This window comes from Mugil cephalus, chromosome 10, assembly GCF_022458985.1.
Source record: "Mugil cephalus isolate CIBA_MC_2020 chromosome 10, CIBA_Mcephalus_1.1, whole genome shotgun sequence".
Lineage (NCBI taxonomy): Eukaryota > Metazoa > Chordata > Actinopteri > Mugiliformes > Mugilidae > Mugil > Mugil cephalus.
Genome location: NC_061779.1, coordinates 2,429,195 through 2,457,029, shown reverse-complemented (window position 1 = coordinate 2,457,029; position 27,835 = coordinate 2,429,195). Strand labels below are relative to the sequence as shown.

Here is a 27,835-nt window from a genome sequence, read left to right as displayed (position 1 = left end):
GCCCACAGCTAATCTGTAATGAGATTTTCCTTCAATCACTCTGTCCAGACAGCTCACGCAGAGCTTCCCACAGAACCAGGCCGGGGCTTGTCTGGTACTGAAAGAGAAGAAATCACACGGGTGCAGCCGGTTTGTGCGCTCGAGCCCCAGCGTATAGTGCATGTGTGCATGTGCCAATACATGACGGATGTGATGAATGTCGAACACACGCGTGACTCACAGGAAACTGGGTCAGAGAGGTGCGATCAATATCAGAAACTCAGCAGCAGCTAGATTCTCAGTCACAAGGCCTCGTCTTTTTGTTAATGTGTGGAAGGATTCGCTCTAAACTGGAAAATAAAATGAAATAAATAGATAGATAGATAGATAGATAGATAGATAGATAGATAGATAGATAGATAGATAGATAGATAGATAGATAGATAGATAGATTCAAAGTGTGGCTAAACACTGGGAAGTTGCGCTTTTGTCTGGAAGACCTTCTTGACATCTCAAGGGTAGAACTTAATTTTTACCAACAAATTCGTCCAAACGTCTCTCTGTTCCTGAGACTCCGTGTTATAACTATAACAACAGCTTTTTTTATCCATGTTCGGCTCGGACTGCGAGATCGGTTCATGGTTAGACGACACGAGTTTAATTTATTTTTCATAATATGTTTGGGAGAGATAGTTCGATAAAGTTTTTTTTTTATTAATAATTTTTAATTTTCCACAAAACACAAAAAAATATGATGACAGCACATTATTCATAAAAAAATAAAGTAATAAAATGACAAAGTTCAATCTATTCATTTGTATAGTAAAGATTTTAGAAGTTTTATCCTGAAAAGGATTAAATAACAATTTAGCTTTTATCAATTTATCCAAAGAATAAGTTTCCATAACAACCGCTTAAACTGCTAACATCTCTGTTCCACTTCTTCCTTGTCGTCCAACCAATTATAAACCGCGATGTGGTTGATGATCAACATCCCCTACATAGTGACGTCGTCTGGAAGGTAGCTACAACGGTAATTCAAATACTGAAAGCGTCAGGCGGATGTTCAGGTTAAAGGATTAAAGTCCACCTGCACTCAAACCTTTAGAGCGGAAATGGAAGTTTGCAACAGCATCAATAGGGTTAGAAAAATAACAAGAGTAAAGAGTGGACTGTGTAAAAGATAAATAATAAGATAGAAAAGAATAGAATAAAAAAACATACAAGTATTGGCATTTATATATATATATATATAAGTAATAGTATAAGTAAGTATAAGTATTGAATTGCAGAAATAACCACTGTAGGTTATTGTACAGACTTGTACACAGTGCGTAGTGAATGGTGGAAGAGTAATAATATTGTACATATTACAAATGTTGATTGTGGGGTCAAACAGCAGCAGAAAGGAAGGACCTTCTGAATGTTTCCTTCACACAGTGAAGGCGAATCAGTCTGTAAGTGAAGCTGCTCCACGGTGCTGTCAGGTCGCCCTGCAGGGAGGGGGGCTCATTGTCCAGCATGGACGACAGTTTAGCCAGGACTCTCCCGTCCCCCGCCTCCCTCACTGAGTCCAACTAGACTTCTTCCTCTCGTTCCTCTCTGTGATGACCTCAGTCTCCTCAGAAGGTAGAGCCTGCTCTGTCCTTTCTTGTAGAGTGGGTAGGTTTAGCTAATGTCAGGGCAGAGATCAATAAATAACAACTTAATGTATGAAGCCAAAGTCCTGACAAAACGTGGCTGATAAAACATGACTGTTCTTGGTTCTGGAGCAGCGCTAGTGATCTATTAGCTGTCAAAATATGCTGCCGTTCCTCCAGATGATGTCAGGGTTTACTTGCATGAAGACCGTGAAACTGAGATCAGATATGGAGACATATGTTAATGCCAGGTCTGAACCAGAGATGGGTAGCATTAAGGTTTTATCCGATAACGGTGCTGAAACGGTGCCAGTGCTGAGGGGGGTATTTAAAAATCAGCGGCACCGAATTCTGCGTTGCTTTTCGGTCTGGTTACTACCATTTACAGCACCAGTGCCAGTATGGTACCCCACTTGTAAGCGAATAGCCCAGATTGGACCAGGTCTGAACAGGCTCATACCGTAACAAACGTTTGCGTTTTCATATAGTATTCACCAGGTAACCCTGTCCAAAAATAATAGACAGCAATTAGGATTGAGAACCACAACAAGCGCATAATGAATTTCATTCTGTATATTTTGAAATTTCCAACCTCCCACGCATCCACTCATCCATGATGGAAAGACGTGGAGTCGGAAGAAAATGGATGCTCCCAAGATTAAAATTTTAAACTTGCCTGAGATAGGCAATCCATCACGGCGAGCAGCATGTCCGCGTCTGCTCGTATATTCTTGTCGTAGTTAGATTAGTGTGTGCAGAGCGCTCTAGCAGAGGTAAAACCACCGATTGATAATGCATCTTTGACAACAATGAAAACAGACACAAAGATAATGGAGATGGATTACTAGTCTCCGAGCCCGTTCAAAGTTTCTGCAGGTTGATTTCATGCCACGCTGAATGAAAACTGCTGACTGCAACGAATGACACGGGGGAAAAACCAAACTGAAACTATATACTTCACGCAGACGGACCGGTCTCATTAACATGGCGCTTGAACGCTCTGAAAAGTCCTGCTTAATGAGACGAGAGCGTTCAGAGGTCACAGTAAAAACAAACAGTGTTGGAGGCTGGGGCTCTGAATGAAAGTGTGTTTCTCTGTTTGTTTTTTCCCCACATATGAAATCAGACCATGTAACTACTCAGAGAACTTTCTACGAATACCAGCGTGTTTTCCTCCAGACATATTAGCCTTTGATTAGCATTAAATCAGGTGTGTATCAACCAATGTTCCCATTTCACCCATTATTTCTCAGGACCCTCAGATTTAATCATGAATGACATTACACACGTTACATGGATCCATAAATGTTGCACGGTTGTCTGAGGTTCCCGCCCGGCTGCCAGATCGTGTGTGAAATAAAACATGCGCACAACTTCTACAACTTTAACGCATCTGTCACCACAAACTGGAAACCGGCATGTGGTCAGATGCTATTTCTGAAGGCAGACAGGAAGGAAGGGAGGAAGGAAGGAAGGAAGGCTAGTTGGATGTTAAATGAATTAGCTATTAGCTCGTAGCTATTGTCAAGGGAAGATGACGTTCCACGTAAAAAACAGCACTAATTTAACTGCAGATTTAAGCAGAATAGGACGCGTTTATTGCCACCAGGATCATGTTGTTTGTGTCCGTGTAGCTTACCCTCAGAACGCTTTGCTTTGCTTTGCTTTGCTTTGCTTTGCTTTGCTTTGCTTTGCTTTGCTTTGCTTTACTTTGCTTTGCTTTGCTTTGCTTTGCCTTATTCTGCTGGAGACTAATCTAGTCAGTGAGTAGCCTGCTCAAAGAGTCCGGGGCCTGAACTTGTGACCGGGTCGAGTTCAAACTAAATGATTCATCCACATTCCTCTAAATCATAGATGAACTATCGGCATGAGTTGACTTTTTCGACTTTTTTTTTTTTTTTTTTTCTCAGCGTGCACTCAGTCTGGAAACAAATGACACTGAAGAAGACCCCGTTAATTCATGTTTTTAGTAGCAACTGTGCTTTTCCCGAATGCACTGATTAATAATAGACGTCGTTCAAGCAGAAGGTTGAGGAGCGATTCACACAGAATATTATTATATGTTTGTGAGTTTATGTAAAATCCCTGAGGAGAATAAAGCATTTTTCTGTGTCATACAAATTTTACATCATTATCTCTCCATGTACTGCATATTATACAGTATGTACTGCGTTTTAAAGGTGAACTGTTCAATCCAAGATGTTAAAATAGTTTTTTATCAATTTATCCAGAGAATAAAGGGACAAAACAAAACTGCTAACCTCTTTTCCACTTCTGCTTCTGGAAATGTCATGATCATTGAATAACTTTTATTTTGCCTTTAGTTACTTGATTATGATAAAATACAAAACAGATATTTCTCAAAAAATTACAATATAAAACAATTTAACAGTATAACATCTAAATAATTCTCCTTTTACTGCACAATTGTTTTTAGAAAAAAAGTCATTAGTGCAAAATAAGAAAAAGGAACGAGGTAACAAAAATATAAATATGACAACAACAATGGGAAATTAAGTCAGGAACAGAAGTCAGTTGAGCAAAATAAGTAAACAAAAGCAACAATGTAATAATGAATATAAAAATTGCTCAGAGATGGAAACGTTGGCTCATTAATTTTCCACCACAGAAGTGAGTCTGTCCAGACTGTCAATATCCACCTTTTTACTACAGGTGGAGAAGCTCCTGCAGATTTGGAGAGAAGCTGCATAACCTCGTGACGATTAAAAAAAAATGGAACAAAATTATCCATCTCAGCACACTAGTATCGATCCGATACCGATACCGACCTTTGTATAGACACGATCGATATTTAGATTGATACTATCTGAGCCAATCTCGTACCTACACTCTACACCGGCTTCTTCTCCATCATTTTTAACCCATCTTTGTGTAACATCCATATGAAAAGTGCTTTATCAATAAAGTTTGATTTGATTCGCCATCACTGAATTAATTGTTTGGTTCAATAAAGATGAAACACATCGAGGAAAGGTGAACTCAGGAGGTTCAGAGATACTCTTTCTTTTATCATCACACCTTGATAAAAGAAAAGAGTCATTTCTACTTCTTGTTAAGTCGTACCAGCATTTATATTCTGCCAATATGTGTATTTTAGATAAATTATGTGTCTACTCCACTGTGAGCCAAGGTCTCGTTTAATATATGCACCGATGGTGTGTTTGTTGAATGACAATAAAGCGAGTCTAAGACTAAGACTCGTGTGCAGGTAAAATTTCACCAAAAGTTTTAGTTGCTTCTGTTGAAAGTAAAGCAGGAAGTGGAAACAAAAAAAAAGACACAGGGTCATCAAGTGTCACAGAGCGAGACAGACATGTGTAAGTTACGGTCCACCCTAAAAGTGTACTACTCAGTATTTTTAGCTCTTAAAACACTGAAACACACGTTAACATTCAATTGGAAGAAAAAAAAACGCACCTAAGGTGGGAAAACATCACCCTGAAGATGTATCACAAGTCGTCTGTTTCTCTTTTATTTCTTTCCTCTTAAATCTGTCGGAAGAAAAAAACGTGTATGGAGGGAAAGGTGGTGATTGAGAGAGGAGCCATGTCTCCATAGCTCCACTGCGCTCCCACATTTCTTTTATTTCTCCCCCCAGTTTTGTGTTTCGCTTTTCAGTGTTTCAGGGCCAGTGGCCGTCTGAAATGAGTTTTCTCAGGGCACCTACAAATGTGGGCGAGGTTCACGCAGAGACACCGTGTTAGTGTTGATGGTAATGGTGGTGTAGATATAAGAAACTGGATTATCAACTTCCCTGGTTTATTTTCCCGACTTTTGAAGTAGAAGCAAAATGCAACAATATGCCAGAGAGTTTTTAAGACGTGATATGAGGATCGTGTCTGTGTGTGAGTTGCCCCTCTTGAGTCTGTATTGGCTGCTTACCTTCTGCCTACCGCGGTGAAGAGATGCTGCTCTCAATGAGCGGTGACTCAGGCTTCGGCGTGCAGACCGAGCCCGCGTGGAAGCCGTGTTCGTCGGCGTGTGGGCGTGAGCTCGTGTCTTCGCTTCGCGTCTTTGCTTCGCGTGCACCTCGGAGAACATCTGCCACTTTCATCGAAGAGCTCCGCGTTCACACGGGTTTTGTCCTCGTAACAATCTTTGATCACTGCCTCTGTTCACATGCAGCTGATTAACCATCTGACAAGGTGGAGGATGAAAGATTTCATCCTCTAAGGTTTTGCTGCTTGGCACTTAAGTTTTTTAGTCTGGAAGTATCGTACAAGAAAGTAACAAATATTGTTTTGAAGAATTATTGGAATCGCATCTAATGTAAGTAAATATATAACTGACCCTTTCTCCATTCATGAAATATGCTAATAACTTACTGCTACCTGGAACTAGGTCCTGTACTGTGCGGACTATAGACCCCTTCATGGCCAATGTCACTGTGACATCACAACGTTAACTGGAGGCAAAACAGAGTCAAGTTAGAGGCGAACACTGTCACTTTCAACCAGGAAAATGTCGTCTTGTTGTATTTTTTGGGGCCAAAACGGAAAAATCTAAACTTGAAGTTTTATCACATACCAGCCACTGTCAGTCGTAGATGACTTTGTTTTGACTTTGGTGATTAAAAGAAATGATTAGAGTGAGACAATGAACAACACACACACTAATTATCACATAAGATTAATGTGTGATGCTTCATCAGTTTCAGCCTGGATAACGTTAAGTTAATCATTATTTAGGGAATTCTTGTTACACGTAAATGCTAATGCTAACTGCAGGCTAGCTCAGCGTTACTTGCGTGTTTCAGGGGCGTCCAAGCAGAACCTGCATTTACTACATAACCTTCCACAGAGGTTCCACTTACTTCTTGTAATATTTTTGTTGGAGAGGCTTCACTTGATAAAGACAGACCAGACTTCGTCCCCTCTGTGTCCTTTTGTCAAATCATCCACCCAGTGAGTGAGAGTGTCGGGGTCAGTGAATATAGTCCCATCAGTCAGAGTCAGCTTTTTAAAATAACACTTACTGCCTCAGGGAGTGAGTGCGTTAGTATATTCTCTAAAATATACGTTTTCCTCGTCTATTCGTGCCAAAGCAGTCCATTAAAATATGCTAACCACCGTTTACAGGCTATAGTGTTTGAGACGTTTTGCCTCCAGCTAAGCCCCGCCCCTCAAAAAGCATCACATTGTTTACAAACAGTGGAGAGGTCTATATGTATGTAGATTTTCTTTTTTGTTTTGTAGATTGTTGTGAGGTGTTTTGGGCAATTTACTGCAGTGTAAAGGAACAATAGCGATGGCCTTAGTCAAAGCTAATGTGTAAAGATTTGTACAAATTGGACAAGCTGTAATTGCGAGAGGATGACTGTAAAGTCTATCCTTCACTTAGTTTAGCACAACTCACCTCCCAACACCACTAGAATGCACTAATTAATTTATTAAATATTTGTTTTAATTGTCTTAAACCCCTAATAAAATAAAGTTAAAAAAACAACGTTTCTCTCACATGATATACAAATTAAAAATATAAATGAACCAAATGCAAAGGTCACTCACACCCAGGGTCAATTTAGAGTCACCAATTAGCCCAACGAGCATGTCTTTGGAGGTGGGAGGAAACCGGAGTACCTACATGCCAACTCCACCTAGAAGGAAAAAATATAGTAAATAAATTTATGTGACATTTTATATTAGGAACTAAAGGTGTAAAGGTAAATTTTTTGGTATATATGCTGCATATATTTGTATAGGGACTTTAATTAATAGTTGTCTTGGTCTTGCGGCCGTCTGCAGTCGTCTCATCAAACTTCTCGCCCAAGTTGAACTTGACCTCTGTGGTCTTGAAAGTATTCTCAGACTTCATTGAAATGACACCATCTCCTAAATGTGTAGATGTTACTAGACATGTAGCTCCCACTACTCCCAATTAGCAATAGCTGCATTTCCATTACAGTTTTTTGCTAAATAAAAACAATATTTCTGAAATTGCAATAAAGTCCAATTGCGGTTTGTATGTGTTTCCATTGAAAAAGGTGTTTTGTGAATGAGCTGTATCTTTTCAATTCTCTTCACTTTGAGGACAGTGAACTTCAAATTGAACCGGTCACATGACCCCCTGTGTGATCTCCAGTGACAAAAGTGTTTCCATTGCTCTTTTGCGCTAAATTTTTATATCGATACCACTGAAAAACCACCTCAGGAGAGTGTGAAAGTGTCAGGATCATCTCCAGCAGGATGCAGCCTGAAACACACACGCAAACAAAAACCCTTTAGGAACAACTCAAAACCAAAACATGAAGAACAGCATGAGGTGTCGATCTGGCCTCCAAGTAATTACAAAATAATTAGGGATTCAGCGTTAACAGGTCACAGTTTTGGTCTATTAAAAAAACAGATGAAATCTGCTTGATATCTAAAAGCATAATTTACAGATATATGACTAAGCCTTAGTTTAGCATCAGAACTGAGCTTGTTTCTCAACCTGCACACAAGAAACAGTCAACACATGATTTATACAGTTTTAAAGCGTGTAGTTTGGCATTTAACACTTCCCCCTTTTGGCTTTTTGGCGCCGGTAGTGTTTGTGTTTGGGCAGCGAGGTCTTGTGAAAGAGCGAGGGGTGAATGTGACTGAAACCAGAGGACGTCCTGTCAGTTTTTTTTTTTCAAGAATCTGCCTCTGGGCTACTTTGACAAACCAATTTCTCTTGTAGATCAATAAAGTTTATGTAAGTCTAAGTCCAACCACTTCCTCATTTGCTGCCCTTTCCAGACCTGGAGGCTATGTCCATGTCCACCAAACACTATTTAGAGTAACACTTTAGAGACTTAAGCCCTATTCGCACAGGATTAGTTTTATCTGGGGACCTCCGGTAATTTGTAATAATCACAGAGGCGAATCGTCCATGTACGTGATTTGTAAAGTAAAAATTACACCGCAGATTACCGTAACCATAATTCTCGTAATACAGACGTCCTCTGATAAAACTAATCCAGCGCGAATCGACGTCCAATTTTTTTCTGCTTTTTTGTCACTTAATAATTGTAAAGGATGTGCTATAATTCAAAGTTAGGACGGATGTTAGAGCGTTTTAATTTGAGTTGTCGCTGAACTATTCACCCATTTAGACGGGGGATGAAATCATTAAATCAACCATTAATGTGTTCATCTGTAAAGTTGAAACTGATTTAAATACTCACAGTTCATTGCGATAAATAATATCAAAAATATCATCCACTATAATGTGTGATTAAAACTGTTTGTGACACAGTGAAGTGAGACAGAAAGTAGCAGAGCCATAACAAGTACTAATCTATTATAACTTTCAGATCATGTCAGTCTTCTACGTATCTGTCCACCCTGCAGGATTTTTTCATTACGTGTTTGGGGGAGTTTCTTAATAGAGACAATGCTGTGCTTTTTTTAGGTTGTAAATGCATATTTTAAAGTCCCCTGCTACGTGATTCACTCATAGACTGTAAATAAAGATGGATGCAGAACTGCGCCTCAAAAGTGAAGCAAGCAAAGCAAGTAGAGCTCCCCCTGGTGACTGGCTGAAGTATTGGTCATAAGCTCCGCCTCCTCTATGTTAGTGGATGCAACTTGGGTCGAATAGTTTTTATAGTATAGTTTTTATCATTTTAAGTACTTAATATAATAAATAAACCTGCCTCGTAAGGCCCTGAGAGTAGAAAACTAATAAATAGTGCAGTGTATAGTGGTGGAGGTCGTAGTATTAATTAAAAGAAAACGTGAGTAAGTCTGGAGGAAGTGTGACCGCACTGATCAGACTATGGTTCCAAATAAGGATGTGTTGTCCATATTTTTATACAGTCTATGGTATCATCTTGTTGTATGTGCTATAAAAGGTTTGCTGTTAGGTTGCCACCATATCATACACCTACATGTTTCTGGTACTTGGCTCGGTGAATTTATTGCTTGTAAACTGTGTGTACGTTGTTTTTGTGACAGAACAAAACCAATAAAATCAAAAAATCAGTTCGTTTATCCCGTGTGAATGTGACACGACTTAGACGTACGACATCCTCAGGCAAATAGGGCTTTATTTATTATTTTGGGTCAGTTTTAAATATGTGTTTGAAAAGAAGCGATTTAATCTTCAAGTCAAGCTTTGTAAAAAGCTCATTTAGAGACATATGCTGCTTCCGCACTGTTTCATTTAAACATTAGTCCTGCTCTTCCTGCTCCTTCTGTGCTGGAGGAGAAATATTTGCGAATGCTGTCGGTGTGGAAATGTACTATAGCGGCAGCATGCTGTGGGGCTTCAGAGCAGAAGCACAGTAGCGTGCATTGTGTGCTCCGCCTCTCCAGCCAACTGCCTCACAGAGACTCTCAGAGGCCTCGGCGCTGCCAGGGGCCTGCTTGGTTTTGGACATTGCTGCCTGGCTTTGAGGTTTTCTTCCCGGCGTGGCTGTCTTCTCCTGCCAGCGAACACATTCACATGTGCCGACGTATAATTGCCTTTTCATATATGCCTGCGTGCGTGGTAGGTGCTGCTCGTCGTGCGAGCACATCGCCGTACCCAGAGTGAGGATCAGCGGCTGTTTACAAGTGGTTCGGGCTCCTGTGATCTGTCGCCTTCGTGCGCTGCAATGTTTTCTGACCGGTTTCAAAGCCAGAAGTGTGGCCAGCACAAACAATTGAAGGCTGTGATCTTTAGCTTTATTCATTCATTGTGGATCAGCAGCAGCAGCAGGGGCCCTAATTAGTTGTGTTGGCTTGCTGAGAGAATGAATGGGCACTGATTGGAGCGCGGGGCCAAAACAGGAGCCCCAGGGGTTCAGATGAGCTGCCAGCGTTGGCAGGGAATCCCTCTTTCTCATTTTCTGCCTGTTTATAGCCATTAGTCCTCATCTTTTTACTCTCTTTGTCTGTCAGAACTTTCCTCTTCATTGACTCTCCGTGTTGCTTCGGGGCGTATTATCTTAATTTCCCCAATCACTCGGCACTCGCGGCGCAATCGAAATCAGGGAGGCGAGCAGGATCCAGCGGCATCCCTTTCAGATCCACCTGCTAAGTGGGAATAGTCAGCGCATAATAATCATACACGGTCGATATTCAGGAAGAATTTTTCAAACTCTGCTTCGTGCTATTCGCTATGCAGACTCGTGCGCTCCCTTCTCTCCCTTCACACTCTCTCTGACCTGTGTCTCCTGTCTTGTCCGTTGCAGCTGGGTACAGAGTGGACAGCTCCGGGCGAGTTCAGCAAGTTCAGGTCCCAGTCCTCCAAGTCTGTGCAGTAAGTATCTGTGACAACCACACACACACACACACACACACACACACACACACACACATCCTAACAGTATGTTTAGATTTTAGTTTAGATCAAGTGAGGGCACAAATACAGACTTCCACTGGAGTTTCTTTGAGGACAGGCCTTTTTGTTGTCTGCTATGGTGCTGCTCTCTACCTGATAAATAGAAGTCACTACCAAGAACAGTTCATTTATATTTATTGTCGTCTTCCTCCTTTATAATAATGAGCATATTTATGTATGTAGGAGTCAAAATATCAAGTGTGCACCTGATCCGTTAAAGGGCTCTCGCCCTTTAAAGTAAGACGAGAGGAACCTATGCAGTTCTTTCATATTCAGCTGGTCTCTTTAGATAAGACTTTATGAGAAAATAATAAATAACAGAGCAGGATACAATATACAGAAACAATATAAAAGTAAACAGGTGCAATATTTACGTATTGCATCAAGTTTAAACTAACCTAACAAACAAACTCCAGTTGGAGTTGCACCAAGTCTTGCACCAAAATGACACGAGGAAATGACACGGGTGAGGAGTTGGTGTATACGGGTGTATTCTTTATATGTCCAAGAAAAAGAAGCTCAGTGTGCAGAGCTAAGAAATGCTGATGTTTAAGAGTCTGTCAGCTCAGGGGAGAAAGGGACCCCCGGTAGAACTCCTTCGTGCTCTGTGGGGGCAGAAGTCTCCGGCTGAAGGAGCTGCCTCAAGTCCCAACTGTGTCATACGGAGGGTGAGAGGAGTTGTTCTCCCTGTTTGACAGTTTGGCAAACACAGGACTTAAAGTAAAGAAAATAAAAGAAAAGCCTGAGCATGAACTTTTTTCAGTTAAAACGAATTGATTTGAGGAATTATTTATTAGTTCTATATTAAAAAAAGATTGTCACCGTTTGCTGAACACATGTGCAGCAGCTATTTCCGAGTTTGGCAAATCACAGCTCATTTTCCCCAAGTTGTCTTGAATGCAGCATCAGCTGGATCTCAACCATGCTTTCCAAGACCCACCCTACTTCTGATTGGCTAGTGATGTTAGTTTGTAGAGGGAAAGATGAACTCAGTTCAACTCGAACCTGACAATATCCCACATCAGGATTTTTTTTTTTTTATATATATAAATGTTGATCTTTTTTTTTCTAAGCCTGAGATCCAACACAGTGCCAGAATACTTTAAGTCAACATCCTCCTCTCCTCCAGAGATGGAGCCTAGAATGCTGAGAGCTTTTTTTTTGTCATAAAAAGTGTCATAAAAAGTCCTGAGTAGGGAGTTTCCTCAGCAGGTGGAGGCATATTCGTCCCTTCTCTTACAGGATTAGTGTTGTACGACCACTCCAGTTTACCTTCATAAGTCAATTACTTTCTCCTTTTTCTTGGTGGTATTGACGTGAAGTCCTCCTCCACCCTCCTTTATTCCTGGTCGTTCCCTCCTCATACCTGTAGTCCAGCGATGGCTGTATCATCGGAGAACGTCTGGATGAGGCATCTGTCTGTGTCTCATCAGGCAAACAGTCTAATTGCTGGGGGCATATATAGAACACACTCTTTAATACGGACACTGATCTGCAGCCAGTTTGCTTCAAAAGTTGCTGTTAAGATGATTATGCCACAAAAAAAAAAAAATCCTTAAAATGGAGCTCCCATCCCTTTGGGTCCCCACGTTTGCCTGATTGAATGAAGCACAAGCTGCAGAGTGTCTTAAATTATTCACACACACACACACACACACACACACACACACACACACACACACACACACACACACACACACACACACAGTGGTGTTTGTAGCGAAGCTCCAGAATATTTTAGCCCTTCTAAGTGGCACAAAGTGGGAGATGAATAATCGTATAAAGTAATCACACTGGCTTCACACAATTGTGCTGGAAGTTGATTAATGATGATGACAATCAGTCTAATCGGGACAAGAAGCGGAGTAACAGCGTAACGTTTAACATCGTCTCAGCGTTATCTGCTCAGTTATGTTAAACGTTCTAGATGATAGAAGACACGTATCTTCCAATCCAGGAATAGGGATAATGATCACTCGTTTAACCGTTCGTGAGTCAGCTCGCAGGTTGAGTCATGATCGTAGCTAAATTTGCAATAAGGGCTGAAACTGTGGACTATTTTGGATGCTTTAAGTAAATTTGACTGATTTCTACAGCACAGATAAGAGAAATGATTCATTGTAGCCACATATAGAAAGACACACAGGTACTTTATTTATCCTGCAGGAAGTTTGGTATCAATCATTGTAAGAAAAGGGTAAACTGTGGAGGTAGTAATGTATAAAAATGATATATAAAATATATTAATATATATACAATATACTGTAATTATATACATGCACCAACCATGGGTAGGAACATACTGTACGGGGTAATATAGGATGTATAGTAGGATAAGTGGAAGGAGTTTGGTATCAATCACTGTAATAAAAGGGTAAACTGTGGAGGTAGTAATGTATAAAAATGATACAATACTCCTGAACACAGTGCCACACATGCAAAACAACAATGCATCCTGTCCTTAAATCCAGGCATCAGAACCTCTTCCTTGTGGGAAATTGCTGAAAGAAAGCGATAATGAAAAACCAGACGTGTGTTGTGCTATTTAAAGACGGGGCTCAGACGTGTAGTTTGAATTTACTCCTGTGTTTTGTTAAAGTGGTGCCACAAGCTGAAACTATGAAAACGTAAATGAATATGCTTCATCAGATGTTACACATTCCTCCCATTAAGACATCTATTATTGATGCGCATTATTCTTAAAAGTTCCCCCACACGCACATCAAACTTCATCCCCTGTGAGTTCGTGTAGCCGGTTCTTTTTCCTCATTTTTAAGGTAGAAAGGTGGCCTGAGTGTTCTTCAGCGTCCTTCCAAATCTGCTAATCTATTATAACTTTCGGATCATGTCAGTCTTTTCTTTCTTAATAGAGACAATGCTCTGAATTTTGAATGCATATTTTAAAGTCCCCTGCTATTTGAATCACCCATAGATCCTCAAAAGTGAAGCAAGCAAAGCGAGTAGAGCTCCCCCTGGTGACTGGCTGCAGTATAGGTCATAAGCTCCGCCTCCTCCATGTTAGTGGATGCGACTAGAGCCAAATATTTTTCTTTTCAAGGATAGTTTCCTTTTAGGGAGTTAATATAAAACCGATGCATAGTCAAGAGTGAATTTTTCTGACAAGTTTTGTTTTAGTTAGCAGTGTTGCCACAATTACCTTGAAAAACTAATCTCTCCCCACAGCAATGCTTTGTCACCAGTGTACAGCCAGCCTTAATATTATATAATATGATAAACCTAAATATTGTCTTTAGCTGACACAAACTCGAGTTGTCCTCCCCTGAGACGCAAGAACAAAGCAAAAATATATGTTTTCACTCAGGAAAATGGAAAAAATACTAATGCACGGTGACTTGAATAAGTAACTTTAATCTGATTACGCATTAGTAGAAAAAAATGGTCTGACTGGGATCACTGTTATTATAGCATGCACCTACTTGCTTTTCACACTCTGTGAATATGTTGCTCGTATACTGTGTGTAGGTTGTTTCTGTGATAGAACTAAACCAATGAATCTTAATACACTTCTATGCGTTAATGTGGTAAGGTGAGAATGAACTGGGGCTGCTTAGCAGAGCAGGAACACCAGCCTACAAGACAGTATGAAAGGGTGACGAAGAAATGTAGACGAGTCAAAGGCGGATGCGGTTGAACGTTTTTCCATTTTCTCTTTCAATCTGACAAGTGTGTCGCATTCTCCCACAATAACAGGACAACAACAGAGCAACCAGGCGTGGAGGCAGAATATGACGGCAACAGAAAAAAAAAAAAAGGTTTTGCAGCTGAGAAATTTGGGTGTGACATTGCAATTTTTGTGACCAGTTCCTGTGCGTCTGTTTTGTTTGTTTGGTTGTTTGTTTTTTTGCATCTGTGCAGAAGCTTGGAGCTAGTCTGAGCATGCTGTCATTTAAAATAAATATGTGTTGGGATTTAATTGAATTGAAGATGAAGAAAAGCAGTTGTTGAGGTTTAGGACTAATGACTGAAGTCAAATATGTCTTTGTTTTATAGCCACACACACTGCAGTTTGCTTTAGGGGGAAGTATGTCAAAGAATGCTGTGAAAGCCTCTCTTAAGATAATTAGGTGAAATCTGGTTTGATGTTTCTCTGCGTGGGTGTCACTGTGCTACCGTGCATTAACGTGCATGTGTTTGTTAAATACCACGCCATTTGAAATTCCTCTCTGCGTCTAATGACTTTATTGAAACATCCCAAAGCCAGAAGCAGTTTATTCATCATCTTCGGCGTGTTCCCTGTGCTGCAGGGTGAAGCCCGCACACACCATTACCCCTGATCTGTTTATAGCGAGACGCGCTCCCGAACGTGGAGAATGTGTGCGGCAGGATTAATTGCTATGCATTCATAAAAAGGCATTCGTCAAATTAGATGGGATGGAATTGAGATGAGCAAATTAGCAGTGCAGAACAGAACGAGATATAATTTTCTTTAAAAACTAAATGCATCAGAGGATGTGGTCAGCAATAATAATCAGTCATTAGACCGTTGTAATTTTGATCATTTGTAAAACTGCTAGAATAAAGAAATGCAATGAATTATGTATCTCTAGAATATTGCAGCCAATTTTGTAGATTGGAGGCCACTGTGAAAATGATTAGTCATAACATGTGTGGCCACAGCGAGCCCTTGTCAGCGTGATCGCCTCGTGTTATTTGTTATCGGAGAATAAGTTCAGGGCCGTTTGAGCATATTTAAAGGCTTCATTCTGCCACAGTTGTGCACAAAGCCTTAATCAAAGCTGCAATTTAAAACAGCTTTCAAACTGCGCCGCTTGTTCCTTTTCTTTTCTCTTTCTGATACTGGGCCCAGAACTGGATGAAATGAGACAAAGGCTTAAGTAAAATGGAACATGAAAGGATGAACAGTGGGGAGCAGCAACACAACCAAACTGAGAGCAGCCTTTCAGAAATCTAATTGAACAGAGGAGAGCTGAATGAAACAGAACAGACACTCCCACGTTAGTAAGGTTGTTTCTTTTCTTTTTCTTTTTATTTCCCCCAACACTTCGGACTTCTGTGGTTATTTATACGTCTCGGTTCGTTGGACCTGTGCAGCAGATTGTAGTAGAGTTGAGTCAACAGTGACTAATGGCTGCTGCAGGGCTGAATCATATTGTCAGAGAAAGGAAACATATGATGTTGTTGAGGGGTTCACTTTAAACCCTTCACTCGCCCGTCAGAGGTCTGTGTGTAATGTACCGCTAGAACCAGAAAACACAGATACACACCATGTTCATATATACTCACCAGCCACTTTATTAGGTACACCTTGCTAGTAAAAGGTTGGACCTACTTTTACCTTCAGATCTGCCTTAATTTTTGGTGTCATACTTTCAACAAGGTGTTGGAAACATTCCACAGTTGCTGCAGATTTGTCGGCTCCACATCTATGATGAGAATCTCCCGTTCCACCACATCCCAAAGTTCCTCTATTGGATTAAGATCTGGTGACTGTGGAGGCCATTGGAGAACAGTGAACTCATCGTCATGTTCCAGAAACCAGTTTGAGATGATATGAGCTTTGTGACATGGTGCATTATCCTGCTGGAAGTAGCCGTCAGAAGATGGTCCACTGTGGTCATAAAGGGACGGACATGGTCAGCAACAATACTCAGGTAGACTGTGGCATTTAAACCATGACCCCCCCACCGTCACCCCACCACCATCAGCCTGAACCATTGATACAAGGCAGGATGGATCCATGCTTTCATGTTGTTTAAATCTGACCTGACACGAATGTCTAGCTAAAATGAGACCTCAGACCATGAATTTTTCCAGTCTTCTATTGTCCAGTGTTGATGAGTCTGTGTGAACTGTAGTCTCAGTTTCCTGTTCTTAGCTGACAGGAGTGGCCCCCGGTGTGGTCTTCTGCTGCTGTAGCCCATCTTCTTCAAGGTTGGACGTGTTGTGCGTTCAGAGATGGCAACAAGTGAGAGTTGAACCTGGAGATCAGCAGCATTAATTTGAATCATAGTTCTTTAAAGTGCCATTTTCCAACAGCCTGTTCCTTCCCCTCTCACTCTTTTCGGGTGCTCCTTGTGTCTCACTTGTCTCGGCGATGGGAATTACATCTGAGAATAGAATTTTAAGGTGTAAAAAGAATAGAGGGGGGGTAGCAGGAGCATGTGCCACGTTGCAGCTAAGAGTCGTGCTGTTTGAAGACTGGCAGAACTGAAGCTTTTCTCACCCGGTGGCCTTCCTGTCACCGTGGGGTGTGAAAGTTTATCCTAGGTGGCCATTTTAATAGATGTGACGAACAGGGGAGAGTTGGAGCAGTACACCTGTTACAGAGATCTGGAAGTCATCCACACCACCTGGCCGTCCCCACCTGGAGGTAATGACTCACGCTATTAGTGTGTGTATGAGTTTAGTATGGTTTAGTATTACAGTTCATATGGGGGATGAGGTGGATAGTTTTACCGGAGCCTGAGCACTGTGGCATATTTTAACTTTTAATCCAACTTTATTCTTTGTTATTGTCACTTCTCTATGGGTGAATATTGGTTAGATGGATCTAACATGTGACCAGCTCAGAACCAATCAGCATAGAGGGATAGATCAGACGATTTCTGATATACAGAGTTTTCATGACGTTCTAAAAATAAAGTTTGCTGAGTAGCACTTGAAGATGTATTGTTATCATCATTATTATTATTATCATTATTCCGTGTCCCTGTATCCTTAACTGCTTTCATTCTTTCTTCCTTCTCCTGCAAACCACCTCCTCTCCTCTGTGGCTGCTTTTCATTAAAGCAAATCCATGTGAGGATTTACATAAGAATATATCAAATGAAATGTAGGAACCACAAAAAAAAGACATAGTTTAAAACAACATATTCGTGTCTTTGGCTCATGTGTGTGTAATATCTAACTATTAAACTACAAGACAAACAGACAGATGGAGATTACTGATATTTTTATTTCATTGAGGACTTGTTTTTACACAGTCAAAACGCAGAAAAGCGACAAATAAAAGAAAAAAAGGTAACATTTAGAAGCACATAAAAAAAAATAACAAGGACATGTTCTGGAGTCATTGTCTAATATTCTGTTTGGATTTAAAAGTGCTCAGTGACATTAATTAGCTCAGAGAGCAAAAACAATAGATGAATTGATAATGGAAATGATATATGTTATATGCTATGACCTATTTTGTTGAATCCTGTACTTTCAAACTTTGAGACACGGAAAACTGGCCTGAATAAGACTCACCTAAAATAAGTAACAACACCTTTTTGATGCCACTGGAATCAGTTTTCTTGACTTTTTAAAATGATACCTGTGTCAAGTTGAAAGTGTCTAGCTCTTTGTCTCCGCCTCTGCTCATGTCTGTGATGTGATAGTTCGGTGTTGCCTGGTAGGCGCTGTCACAACAGCCCGATGAGTGACAGTGAAGTAGTCGGATGAGGAACCCAGATAACCCTGTCAACACTATCTCCTCTCCCTGAAACGGCTTACAGCCCTGGGCTGTATATATAACACCGGGAGATTGACACTTGCTAAAGTTCTTTAAACGGAAGGCTTCTGAGCTGCAGCACACTGAGCTAGTCCAACGCTCCAAGTATTTAGACGGGATATGGCTTGAAAAGCACTGGAAACCTATTAACGTTCACTGGATCTCATCAGCTCAACAACAGTGAGGTAGGAGGTTGAGAAAGTGTAAAGCGTAAAAACTGAAAGTCAATTCATTTAAGTTTTAACTTGTTTCTTATTTTCAATTTTAAGTGTAACGATTGAAATTAAAAATGGCGGCTGCTGACCTGTGACCGTGGGGTGGTGTGTCGTGGTGGCAGCTTATTTTAACGTTCAGTTCACAGACAGCAGGAAATGACATTTACAGCCAAACCTCCACGATCACGTGGTATCGATGTGCGTTCTTCTCTGTGGTGTGCGCACACACTACGCTACCTCCTTCATTTAGACACTACTTACACACTAATACACTCCCATTGGAGATGTAGCAAAAAAAAGTCCAGATACCAATAGTGGTTGGAAGGAGAGAGTTAACCGGGCCTTTCTCTGCACCGATGAGGGGAACCTAGTAGAGAATGACCGGTTATTTTACTATTGGATTTCTCAGTATCTATAATTGAATCACTTAAGCACTGCTGGCTATTAGCTGGCGAGAAGACTCAACCGAGGGGACAGTCTAGTGCTTTCTTGCTCATGACATCATAGGAATACTGATTGAGCCTGGAGTCGAGCTGAATGTTGCACCTGATCTGTATCGAGCGCTCTCTGTCTCTCTCTCTCTCCGTCTCATAACTATGTGCGACTCTGATCTGTATGTTTCTGCACGCACACGTGTCCCAGATTGTGCTGCGTGGAGCGTGAGTGTCAGTCCTATTTCTAATCACTCTGTTGTCAAGGTATTCACTTGAAACACTGTGGCATTTGCATTAGAACGAAGCTGTTTGCCAGCAAGATGCGACGACTTCTCAGTCCTCCTTTCTTCCCCCAGGCCTTCACTCCGCCATCTGTTTCTGAGAGTGATGGGAGCCTGCGGAGACACAAATCTATGTCTGAGTGCGCGCGTGTGCGTGTGTGTGTCTCCGTGTGTGTTGTGGTGTGTAGTGGCCGATGTTTAATCAGAGCGTCTTTTGGGGGTTGATGCGCTTCTCTCGAGCTGTGAAAAACTTCGGTGGCAGACATCTGATTGGCAGTAAAGCATGAGCCTGGAACACAGGGACAGTTCCGGCCAAACGTGATTAGAGACAGTAATGATGACGGAGCGCCAGGTTAGTCCAAGGAAACGCAGCAGCTGGGAAATGGATACGTGAGCCGCTGGAAGTGCATACCTCGGATGTATTGGAATGTGATCAAACGGGATTAGCAGTCAGGAACTCACGCGGCCACGTAACGAACGCATTAATACGCACACATGTGAGCAGGTTTATGTGATGCTTTTCTCGTTTTCTCAGAGGCTCCGGGATTAAAAGCCACAAAGTCAAAAGGTGTCTGCTCGATCCAAAGTGCTCATTGGATGGCCGGACTGTGGGAGTCTCGATAAGGTTTCATCCGATACCGGTGCCAAACCGGTACTTTTGAAAATGGTGCCTTTTTTATTTTTTTTTAAGGCATTTTCTTATGTGCAATTTGAACAGAATATTAATTTTAATAATATAAATACAACTAAGAAATGACATTAATCACTGTCATAATTACCATAATAAAAACAGTGATGTGGGGTCTTGTGTCCCTGGAGGAAGACAAAACACTACTCAAACTCTTTTATCCCTTCACTTATCAGGCTGACGAATGCCAATTTTAAAGAGTAGGTTGTGCTTGTCGCTTCATTATTATTTTTTTATCTTATTTTTTCTGTCTTAATTACTCATAATTTATTCTTTTCCTTGTTTAAATACTTATTTTGCATATTTGCACATGTACAAGATCGCTGCTGGGAAACCATTAGTCAATTGAGACGATTGAGAGTTGAGTGTTAGGGTTGTATGTCTAACTAATGACTGTTTTTAATGTTTTATTGTTCTGGGAGCTGTAAACTGAATTGCTCACTTGGGATAAATCAAGTTTTCTGAACTGAACTGAGCTGCAGGCTATCAAAGGCAGCACATTTCTCAGCTTTTGAAAAAAAAAAGCGTTATCAGGTGTTTGATCAAATTCCAGGTGTTTCCTCCCTTGCACAATATCTCCTTCAAGCTCTTGTTTCAGGTTGTAGAGTCTGCATCTTTTGAGGTGAAGTGCAGTCAAACTTTTGACAGTTTTAGCTTTCCGCAGATTTGCACCAAACGTGTCTGTAGTCCGTTCTTAAGTGGAGTCCATGCAGGTATAAAACAGACATCACGTCACGTGTAGCATCGCCACAGCAATAGAGCTAAGGGGCCGATAATTAAAAATTCAGTGGCATCGAAATGAAGCACCGAAATCTGCATTGCTTGTCGGCCTGGTTACTACCATTAGAGTCAGCCCCGGTGCCATTATGGTACAGAGTATCGGTCCCCATCCCTAAGTGTGTCTGTTCGATCCGAAGTGCTCATTGAATGGCTGGACTGTCACTGAAACATCCAATTACTTGCTGCATTAAAGGACCTGAGCTCAAAAGACGTTTGAAGTTGAAGTTTAAATAGGAAACTCAGTGCGTAAAACACATCAGAAGCTTGCTTTACTTGCTAGTTCTTACAAAAACAAGTTCTTTATGAGTTTCTGATGGATTTTACCCACAGAGTTTCCTATTTAAACCTCAGCTTCCCACCAGTCAGTCTTAGAACTGAAGAAGCTTCTCAGATGAGAGGAAGACGCCTTCTCAAAACTCTTCAAGTCCAGTTGCCTTTTTTAATCTTCTTTTGGATTAGCATGATGTTAGACAAATTCTTTTATCGAGACTGACAGAGTCGCTGGAGTCGCGGTTCAAAGTTTTACTTGCAGCAAAAAGTCGATACATGAAATTCAACCAGTCATAACAAAGGAGCTGTAGGTTGGATGACTCTATGCTTCATCTGCGGGACCATTCTCCAACTGTTTGGTGAAGAGGATAGAAGAGAATATCTTGTGAAACGATTTAACCTGGACCAAGAACCTTCACAGACTGAAAGATCTGAACTTCCTCACGAACTAGAGTCTACTCAGAGTCTACTCCAGTCCAGTCTGTTATTCACATGGACTCCCAGGTACTTGTAGTCGTCCACTGCTTCCACCTCCAGGCCCTGGATGGTGATGATGGGCTCCACTGGTGTTCTCTTCCTCCAGAAGTCAATGACCAACTCTTTGGTCTTGGTCCACATTCAGGAGTAGCTGGTTTTCCTGGGACCACTCCACAAACTCTCCTATCAGTGTCCTGTACTCCACCTCCTGTCCACAGCTGGACTGTGAGAGCTCCGTCCAACAGTCACTGAAAGATTTGGAAACTGACATTTATAACTGCTTCACAACTGGCCAGATGTGCGTAGGTGAGAGACATAATCAGGTCTTCTCCCCCTCTCTTTTTAGGGACATGGAGCTAAGTGCATCATTATGGAAGCCTCTATGAGAGCTTTCTTGGATTATGCACACAGATGCACCACTCACAGTGCATGTCAGCATCTGGCGTACATTAAACTTTGAGTGAACAGTCGGTTGGGCTTGGGCAGTGTAGACGTACATTTCTTAAACTGCACGGTTTGTTGGCTGCTCAGCCCCAGTGATTCTATTTAACCAGCTGCACACTGATCAGGCAGAACATTATGACCACGGACAGGACAAGAAAATAACATTTAAACCATCTTGTGACAGTTCAATGTTCTGCTGGGACACTTCTGGTATTCACTCATGTGGAAGTTACTTAGACATGTAGCACCCCACACAAAGTGTTGACCTGGCCTCCATATTCACTAGATCCCAAACTGATCAAGTGAGCTGATCCACAGAGGCCCCCTCCTCTCAGCTCATAGGACCCAAAGGACCCCACTAACAACCAGACATCACAGGACACCCTCAGCAGACCCGTGATCATTCTCTGATGGGTCACAACTGTTTTACAGACACAAATGAGATTAAAGCTTGTTGATTCACTAGTTTATGGCCTTGTTCTTTTTAGGTCTTTTTGGGGCCAATTACTGTTGGTGTTTCTTGTCTGAATTTGCAGACAGTATAAAAAAAAACAAAAAACTGCAAAATACCCAGCTGGCTCATCGTTGCCTCTTTTCTTCTAATCGTACGTATAATCAGATCCCCCCCATCACACAGAGAGAAATCTTCTGCAGTTTCTACATGTTGCGTTGTTTGACCTTGGTGTAATGCAATATTTGTAGTTGCACTTCGCTGTGATCAAAAGCCCATATGCTCCTCTGCGCCCCACTGTAGCACAAACAAACGCACCCCGAGGGAGTGCGGCATTGTGAGAAACTCTACTGTTTTCTCCTCTCTTTCTTTTTTCTACACATGTTCATGCATTCAGACAAAACAGGAAAAGAGAATGAGTGTTAGTATGAAGTCAAAGCGGGAAAAAAAAAAGGTGTGAAGTGGAGGAATGGAGAAATAATAAGCTCAGAAAACAGTGATGCTATAACACTGCGGATAATTACATATGGGGGAGGGTGGGGGCGTCTGACAGTAGATAGATAGGGGGCGAAGAGACTGAAGAAGAAGAGCCGGAAATTAGTGCTGGACACAATAGCAGAGACAAGAGGGAGAAAGTGATGAGGGAGTGAGTAGGGGATAAGGCAGAGAGGAGGGGGACGTGGTGGAGGAAGAGGATTTATTGAGGCTGCAGGGAAGAGCGGCATGATAGCTCTCTGATGGTTTAAAGGAATGCATGAGAAATGGAGTGAAGAGGGGGGAAAAGGGAGGAGAGAAGTGAAGTTTGTGGGCCTGCTTGGGGCAACTCTAAACACTGGTATCATTAATGTAGTTGAGAGAAGTGTACTCGCAGAGAACGCTTTTTTATTTAAAGGCCACCTGTGGGTATAAGAGGGGGAGAGAGGGGGAGAGGGGTGAGGGCAGCGTGGCAGTCAGATAGCATTAATGAGAAATTGAGCTGGAATAAGAGAAGAGATACTGGAAAAGTAGAGAAATCAGGGAATTGCTGCAGCCAGTGGGCAGATATGGGACTGGGATTTAACTAAGAGCTGGAATAAAAGTTACACCGTCTGTATTTCCTTTCTGCTCTGCTCACTGCAAAGTACGATACAAACAGTCGCTACGTTTACATGCACAGATTAATCGAGCTATGCTCAAATTTTCTGAATGTGGTCCTTGTCCCAGTTTACATGCAGCAGAGAAAATCGAATAACAGACGGGAACATGTCCTCCTCCTCCACACTAGGTGGCGATATGTGTCTTTTCAGTGGGTTATTATGGCTCCCTTTCCGGTTGACCTGATACGTCATATAATAAACAACTGGTGTCATTCATGCGTCAGACCGGCATTTCAAACCACAACAAGATGGATGATAGTTCAGCTTTTTTAATCCCAGACGTAACATACGCGCTGATTATGGTGCGATTATGGATAAGATGCTGCTTAGATCAGATGGCTGAGATATTAGATCTCGGGTGAGTATCCGGCGCTTCCAGATGACATCACAATGTAGGTGATGTTGACGTTGCATTGTATAATTGGTTGAACAACAGGAAGAAGCGAAAATTTGTATTTTTATTTAATGTTTTTCAGGAAAAAACGTCTTAAATCTTTTTTTCTTCTTTTTTGCGCCTACTATACAAATAAATGGATTGAACTCAAATTATTTTTTCATTTTATTACTTTATTTTTTATGAATAATGTGCTGTCATCATATTATATTTTTTGTGTTTTGTGGAAAATTTAAATTTATAAATATTAAAACTTTATCGAGCTGTCTCTTCCAAACATATTGTGAAAAATAAATGAAACTCATGTTGTCTAACCACGGACCGATCTCGCTGGTACCCGCCTACTCTGGGGAAACTGATTTCCAAATGCATCATCTGGGTGTCGGATAGGGAGTAACATGTTTACATGCGCTTAAATTGTCCAGTTAAAGTCAGATTAAGGCAGTAATTATTTTTTTCTCGTGCATGTAAACCCACTGACTGACGGTGTCAGTTCGTCTCTCAGGCAGACCAGGCTGGGAATGTTTCCCCCTTTCTTTCTTTGGGAAAGGAGTTTGTCTGTGTACGTTTCATGCCACATAAATGTTTCACACTCGTCAGACTTCAGGCCGCGGTGATATTGTCTGGATCTGGATTTAGCTGCAACAGTCCCTTCCTGTGTTATCCAGCCCAGTTCGAGTTCCTTTGTCTGTCTCCATCCATTCAGCTCAATGAAGGGAAACTGGAAACAAAGGCTCCAATTAGTCAGGCAATTAGACTCTTGTTTTGTGTCCTCTGCTCATCCTTTGAGTCCCACACTAATAGCTATTCTTCCCTCTTCCATCTCTCATTTGCCCTTCACTTGCTCTTTCATGTTTTTTTTTCCTCTTCTGGCATTACGTTCCGTGTGAAATCGCATCTCGCCGAGACTTTCACTGTAACGCATTTCTTTTCCTTCTAGACACCATTTATAATTCCCTTTCTGTTTCTGCAGTTCATTTGCTATTTATCGCTCCTGCTTCATCTTCTCTTTTGTCTGTCTCTCCAACTCTTTATCTCTTTCAACCGGGCCCTGCCTCATCATCTATTAAAGTTTGCGTGTGACCAAACTGACTCACGCTCCTTCTTCAGTCTTTTATTTTAATAGAACATTTTTGGAGGGTTTAGACATTTTTGAAATGGCGTATTTCACATTTCCCTTTTTGCTGTCACAGTCTTGTGTCAAATTCATTTTTTGAGAAGTTCCTAGATTTCTTTCAGATCTCCGATTCGTCTTTTGTTTTCCCTTCTTCACGCCTGATTGAAAAAAAAAACAAGAAACAAAAACAAGACGCAGACACAAAGGGACTCATGCAAAGTTTGAAATAAGGAAATAACCACTGGGCAGAAAACTGCAGACTCCAAACAACCAACCCCACAGAGCGAAAACAAATGTCTCAACAGTGCAACCCAAATGTAAAATTGCTACCGAGTTGGTGCACGGAACGAATTCAAGTCAGAAACAAAGTGTTGCGACAGAGGGAAAATAAACGCGGAGCAGAAGAGTGTGTGAATAGCACTTGATGTTCTGCTCTCTCTTCAATTGTTTATCCATCTGCCTCTCTGTGTGATCTGTTCCTCTCTTGTTTATCTTATTCTGTCACAGTTGATATTTCTACAAGTGCATGTGTGTTTGTGTCTGAATGCTTGACCTTTTATTGCTACTTGTGACATGCAGGTTTGTTCTGGCCGAGCAGCCGGTTGGTCACTCCCGAGGTTCAGGCTCTTTGTGTTGGATATGTTTTGACATTTATGAGAGCGGCAAAGTGGCAAAAATTAAGAAAGTGAACTTTACAGCATTATTAAACACGTTTACAGCCTGTAACAAAAAATTATTTTGGTCTCAGAAGTTTATTTCACTATTCATGACAAGTGGGTGGGAGGTGAATTTTTTTTTTATTGCTTTATTTGTTATGAAGGTTTGAATTCTGCATAATTAGGGGGCGTTCTCGCATTGAGTGACAGGTACAAACAGGTAGCGGAGAGTTGGGTGGGTGGGTCTCAACATGACTTTTGGCTTTATTTTCAAGGTTCAGAATCCAATGGATGATGTCACAGTGGGTTTGTTCATAGTATATGCAGTCAACTAGATGAACTGTCGGAGTGGATCGATATTTACGGAAAAATCCTCGAAATGATGGCGAGGAAAAAAAGATTGTTTTGGTGCATATAAACATGGCCTTAGACCGGTGTTATTAAGCCACAGTGGAAACTGCTTGGTCACAGTAGCTCAGCTGCACTGATATCGGCTAATAAACAGAAAAATAGGTTTTAGACTATTAAAAGATAAAACAAATAAAATAAAATAAAATTATAAAATAATATTATATATATATATATATATATAGAAAGTAAGCAGGGGATAAGAAATAATAATATAAATTATAATAATAAATATACGTACAAGATTTGCATATAAATCTACATGAAATAGAAGTAAATACAGAATTTTTTTGCATGTACTGCATCTATATCAGTTTTTATTTTCCATCTGTCGTCCTCCATGTCTGTGGTCAGCCTGACCCAGAACCACTGGTGACTGTCCGCATCATCTCTGACATTAGTTTTAACCCACAGATTGCGGTTAAATGAGCGGCCAAGAGATGTACCGCTTTTCTCTGTAACCACCCACAAATTGTGCTCGTGTTCGCTCTTTTCTGGCTCCTCGTGGCCGTTATTTAGTTTTGTATCGGCCAAGTGAGTCTCTTCTAAGGTTCAGGCTCTTTAACTGTGTGGGATCCGCAATATTTGGGCAATTCTGAGAGGAAAGTGGCAAAAGAGAAAGCAATCCGATGAGGTTACATCTGGAGGAAGCGTTTTGTGCGTGTTTCCGTTCGGTATTTACGACCCGTCTGCCGTCCTCCGTGCCTGCGATCAGTCTGCTTTAGAAAGGCTGTGGCAGCATGGCGACAGTCTGCAGCGTCTGAGCTCTGACATTAGATTACCCCCAGATCGAGTCACATTACGGCCTGAAATACACAGATTAATGACGGGTCAGGAAATGTACTGCTATTCCTTACAACCATCTACCAATGTCTGATAGGCAGAATAAAAAAAATAAAATAAAAAAACAGCTCCTGTTCAGGATGGTCTGAAAGAAAGATTTGACAAGTTAACCTGATTTGCTAGAATTGGTCCTGTAAGATTCAATTCTCTAATAAACGTGTCCTTTTAAAAACCAGCTGTGTTTTGTCTGACTGTAATGTTTTCATGAAATCCATATCCATCATTAGAGGCAAGACTTTTGCCCTGTGCTCAGTCTTACCACGCATTCATTACGTTTGTGAAAACTTTATTTGAGCTAATTTGATTTAGTTTTGTCTGAGGCGAATGCAAAATAAGGTGTTATTTCCTTTGTTTCTTTAAAGGCGGCTCAGCACATGGGCTCGGGGAGCCTTAAGGCCGAGGAATGGCGTAATGTTTGAATCATTTGGAAAAGGGCAAGCGATGTGCCAGGAGCTGAAAGTGCCACTTAAGTTTACTGAGTGCCATTTCAGCTGCTGCAGAGGGAGATATTCCCTATTCATGAGAGAATGACCTTAGCACACTGTCACTGCTCTCCCGCACCTGCAATGATTTATTGGTTACAGAACGCCGGGCAGTCGGATCATGCAGCGGCATTTATGCACGGAGACACGTGACGTTCCCATTCCCCCCCCCGGGCCTTTGTCCTTCCCTTTCAACTCTGGGTCAACACATCAGGAAAGCAAACTCAGACGTACACATAAAAAACACGTCAGCAGTCTTCACTGTAACGTGGTTATTGGTACCGTGAGAGACGTGGCGGTTGTGTGTGTTGATCGAATGTTCACCTGATTCTGTGGGATGTGAGACGGTTTCCT

The 27,835-nt window shown here is 41.3% G+C and overlaps 1 protein-coding gene across 1 annotated transcript in view; it reads left to right on the top strand.

The window, feature by feature from the left end:
* b4galnt4a (beta-1,4-N-acetyl-galactosaminyl transferase 4a) overlaps positions 1–27,835 on the top strand; it is a 168,598-nt gene that overhangs the window by 109,231 nt on the left and 31,532 nt on the right. The window contains exon 7 of the mRNA XM_047596454.1: positions 10,783–10,850. Within this exon, the coding sequence (XP_047452410.1) occupies positions 10,783–10,850 (68 nt within the window). The remainder of the gene's footprint in view (positions 1–10,782; positions 10,851–27,835) is intronic.